This window comes from Anneissia japonica, unplaced genomic scaffold (assembly GCF_011630105.1).
Source record: "Anneissia japonica isolate Jap-2015-1 unplaced genomic scaffold, ASM1163010v1 scaffold1203_len951721_cov167, whole genome shotgun sequence".
Lineage (NCBI taxonomy): Eukaryota > Metazoa > Echinodermata > Crinoidea > Comatulida > Comatulidae > Anneissia > Anneissia japonica.
Window position 1 is genome coordinate 538,448 of NW_022722325.1, and position 4,438 is coordinate 542,885.

General features: G+C 34.1%; 1 protein-coding gene across 1 annotated transcript in view; it reads right to left on the minus strand.

The window, feature by feature from the left end:
- Positions 1-754: 754 nt before the first annotated feature.
- The window catches only part of LOC117111847 (degenerin del-1-like), a 25,118-nt gene continuing 21,434 nt past the window's right edge, over positions 755-4,438 (minus strand). Inside the window, exons 2-4 of the mRNA XM_033254856.1 lie at positions 2,867-2,971; positions 1,216-1,333; positions 755-842 (exon numbers count right to left, since the gene is read on the minus strand). Coding sequence (XP_033110747.1) covers positions 766-842; positions 1,216-1,333; positions 2,867-2,971 — 300 coding nt within the window. The 3' untranslated portion in view covers positions 755-765. The remainder of the gene's footprint in view (positions 843-1,215; positions 1,334-2,866; positions 2,972-4,438) is intronic.

Below are 4,438 nucleotides of genomic sequence, written 5' to 3' on the forward strand. Positions count from 1 at the left end.
TTTCATCAACCCATTTCTACATTCATCAGACACCCTTAAAAAGGGAACAAGAAATCGAAAAAGTTCTCTAAAATACAGCTGTCTCTTATACACATCTTACGATCGTCCTACGACGAATCGAACTCCGCTCCCTCTGAACTCTAGACGAAACGATACTGTCTGCTAATGGTCTATTTCGAGTCTGAACGGATCGTCATACGATCCGTTGCGCGCGCGCCGTGGCAGTACGTTCTGTATTGAATCGCGTCGGCCGACCACCGTCGGGAGAAGTGAGTGCCTGGCTTAGAAGTGTCAGTGTGTTTTTTTATTTATTTTTCTTAAACAATTAAAACAATATTCATGGATAAATAAGTTGTCAAAGTACGTTACGTAATAGACTTGCCACAAGTCTGTAATTTGTTATAAGTTTTTTCCTAGTGTAGAACCTTTCGAAGAGCGCCACCAACGTCTGGTTATATCGAAACACTTTTTTATCATGTTGTTGAATTTGGATTCGCGGTAACCAAGAAAAAGTGTACTATGAAATGCCATGCAAATACCTAATATGGAACGCCATTGGTGCCAAAATCTATTTATTTTTAAGTATTTTTACAGATTTAGACAAAGTTTAGAAACTGAATCCGAAAATAAGTTACGTAACAGTGAGATAATTGTGTTCCCGGCGAAAAAGATCCTCGCAGGATAGTTCTCCTTCTAAACGTATTCCTTTATGGTATTGGTTGTAAGTAGTGCGTTAAGAACTAGTGCTGTTATGCGCACGTACACTTACTTGCAAGCTGGCCCACAATTGCAGGTAACATTGCCTGTTGTAATCAACCTTTCTAATTCATGCATACAGTTGTCTGGAAAAACATTAAAGTAGGTTTACAGAAAACAATTTAAATTCATGTAACCTTGTTGTGTGCAGTTCACCAATCATTATGTGTGTGGGTGTGTGTGTGGAACTTTTTTCTTCATAAATGTTAGGGTGAAATTATTATTAAGCGAGTTTTCGACCATTTTTGTTGGGAACTGTATAACTTAGTGCTTATCATAAAGAGCACAGAAATCCCCTCATGTTGGAAAGAAATTTCGTTATTTACTTTTTTGAAAAAGATTACTATTTTTGCCTTTAATTAACAATGTGTCTTAATACATAATATGGGCCTCCATTCGTCTACAATAATAAACAATATATACATTTTTGAAATATAATACCAATTCAATAAGGCCTACCTAGCGTTTTATTGGCAATGGTACAAACAGGATTTGTCTCGGGATTGAAAGTGTACTTAGGAATATAGCATCCACAAACGTCGAATGTTTTATAATATAGACAGCTTTTAAAGCAGGCCTGGAATAAAAAAAATATTATATATTCTTCACAACTTTATCACTGTACTTACCATTATCATAACGCGAAAAACAGAGAGACAAATAGAAAAAAAATGTGAATGATTTAGCTTTCATAATGTGTAGCCTCTAAGCGCTACACATTATTATCCCGCCACCATTGGATCCATAATGTTGCAGCTGTAATCAGCGCATTATGTGTTTGAATCTATCTACGATGATCATAATTTATAATATATTTACTATTAAAAATACAATATTGTTTATTGTATATTATAATGTAAATTACGTATGGTTATCATAAAAATGTTATATATAAAAGAAGACAAATAAAAATAACAAACAGTGCAGCACATAGGCCTATCAGATGCATATTCATAACAATAAACAAATCAACATAATTGCTATTTCATATCCGTATAAGGTCGTGTAGTGTATACATTACTAATTAATAATAATAACAACATGGCAACTGCGTATGTAATTAAATATCATATATCATATCATATATCATACCACCATATCATGTATCATATATCATAATTTCGTCTCATATATCCTATCAATATATCGTTATTAGATCATCATTTTGTCATATAATTATCATTTTATTCATTTATGTCCAGGCAATATAAAATACAGTATAACAAAGACACAAACCTGAGGATAACCTAAAGTAAACTGAATTACTATCGAGAGGCTCACCTAAAAGGAAATCTTTACTTAAATTTGGTGGTGGACATTTGGTGCAACAGTTTGATTTTAACCAGATTTGATTCTAGCTGTGCATTGTTCTTGTGTCCCCACACTGTTTCTCTCTACCCCAGTTAGTTGCAGGGGTTTGGGGGACCTGGTAGGATAGGTAGGAAAGGCAGTATGTTACAATAAAGAGCTATATGAAAGTGCTATATATGAATAATGTATTATTATCATGGTTGCTGCTGTCTTCAGCATATCAATAGCATCATCATAAAAAAACTAAGTCTGCGCAAATTGTCCTACAAAATCACTGGAACTTGCTTTACAGTATGGTGAAATTGGGACTATTCCTTGTGGTTGGCAGCTATGAGTTAAATAACATGTCAATGCAAAGGGTGTGTGTAGGTCAAATCAACAGATAACAGTTCATATATGCATTCAATGGCAATAGGAACTATTACTATATTTGTTTCTGTTATCAATTGATTTGATAAATGCCTTTGCATTGAAATTATATTTAACTCATTGAGTGCAAATTTAGATAAAGACCTCACCGTTGCAGTCAATATTGCCGAAAGGCAGTCACAAAGCCACTTCACAGTCCGTCAACAGTGCAATCTGGGGTAACTAAGCATGGCCGGCTGAGAATGGTCAGTGTGTTGTTCGAACGAAGCTTGAACTCTGAGTGGAGATGGCTGCGCCAAACCGCCTCCCCTTTGACTCTATATACTCACATGATTTGCATACTGTACAAAACCAATAGACCCTAATTTTCAAATGTGGGGGAAACACAGTATTTTGTTTTACTATTATTGTACAATATATTATATCTTACCTGCTGGCTATACTTAATGTTTGGAAATGTTTTGCTGAATAACGTTTCTACATTGCTTTCCAAACAGTTTGAAGAATACGGTGCTGCTAGCCGCTGATACTCAATCTATCAAAATTTAAATAAAGTAGAAATGTTTTCAAAATTTACTTTCTTAAACCCTGTCATGACTATCAAATTTCATTTGCAAAAACACGCAACATGCCTAATATGGTCATGATGACATCACATTATGACCATAATAATATTGGCATATTATGACAATGAGTATACAAATTTAAAAATATTTATTTTTTAAGTAGTAATTCTAGTTCTCTTTTTTCATTTTATTGAAACAAATATTAACAGAAATGTTTTAAGTTGTAGTATGGTACATGTGAAAGACACAAAAAACAAATATTTTTGTAGGTGGCGACCCACTTTCAGACTCCCTATTCATTGGCGACATGACCCAATGCATATATTATACAATATAATTTCATTAGGTTTCCATATAGTGAAGAAGGGTAAATTCATAATTGGAAACAATGAATAAATACGTACTAGCGACGTTTCGATCGACTATCAGTAAAACTTCAGCAGGCACTGACGGGTGTTGATGCTACTTGTTTTGTGAGGCGTTACTAGGTGTTACGTAACGCCTTCTATCAGCTCTCCCATCAGGGTGGTTGCCGGGTGGCTCCGGCTTTGAAGGGTGTAGGAGTTGGTCGTACATGTGAGAAAGACAAATAAGTAGCATCAGCATCCGTCAGTACCTGATGAAGATCGACTGCCAGTAGATCAAAACGTTGCAAGTACGTATTTAGTCATTTTTTTTCTATTCATGAATTTACCTTTCTTTATATTATTGTGCTCAGTGGCGTCGTATGGACAGTGCAGTCAGTGCAAAGCACTGGGGGCCCGTTCAATAGACCTATATCTAAAAAATGCATCTCAGAAAATTCCTACTTTTTCCTACTCCATATTTTTTTTCCAGTTTTTTTTTTATAAGTCAATCACCTTATATTCACCTAATCATTATTCCATCGCGATGAGTTGTAGTAAAATCACCCAAGCTTTGAGGTTTTTTGCACACAAGACGCAAAAAAAAAAAAAAAAGAAAAAGAAAAGAAAGAAGAACACGATATAGTTATCAGTCAGAAATAAGGAAATTTAGTACAATTAAAAGTGATGACGTCACCACTTACCTATAATAGGTTTTAAGAGACAACAAACACCACAAAGTAAAATGACTTTTTTTTACAAAAAAAAAAAAAAACAAAAAAAAAAACACAACAGCTTCGTATCTTTTGAATTCATTCAAGACTATTTTCATTCATTCCGGTATAACATATGCTTCGTACTACTGACCGATGCACTAAAGTACTTTTTGAAAGCATATTTCAAAATATCGGCAAGCATATTTTTGTTTTTTATATTTTTAAAGTTTGATTTTCAACTATAATATTGTTCTCGTTTTTTATAATACGTTTTAGATTTACTTAACAGCAAATAGGTGGATGAATACATAAAAATCTCAGAATGTATAAGATTTTCGCCTTATTAGTAGACACCACCAAGTCTCTGTCTTTTAGG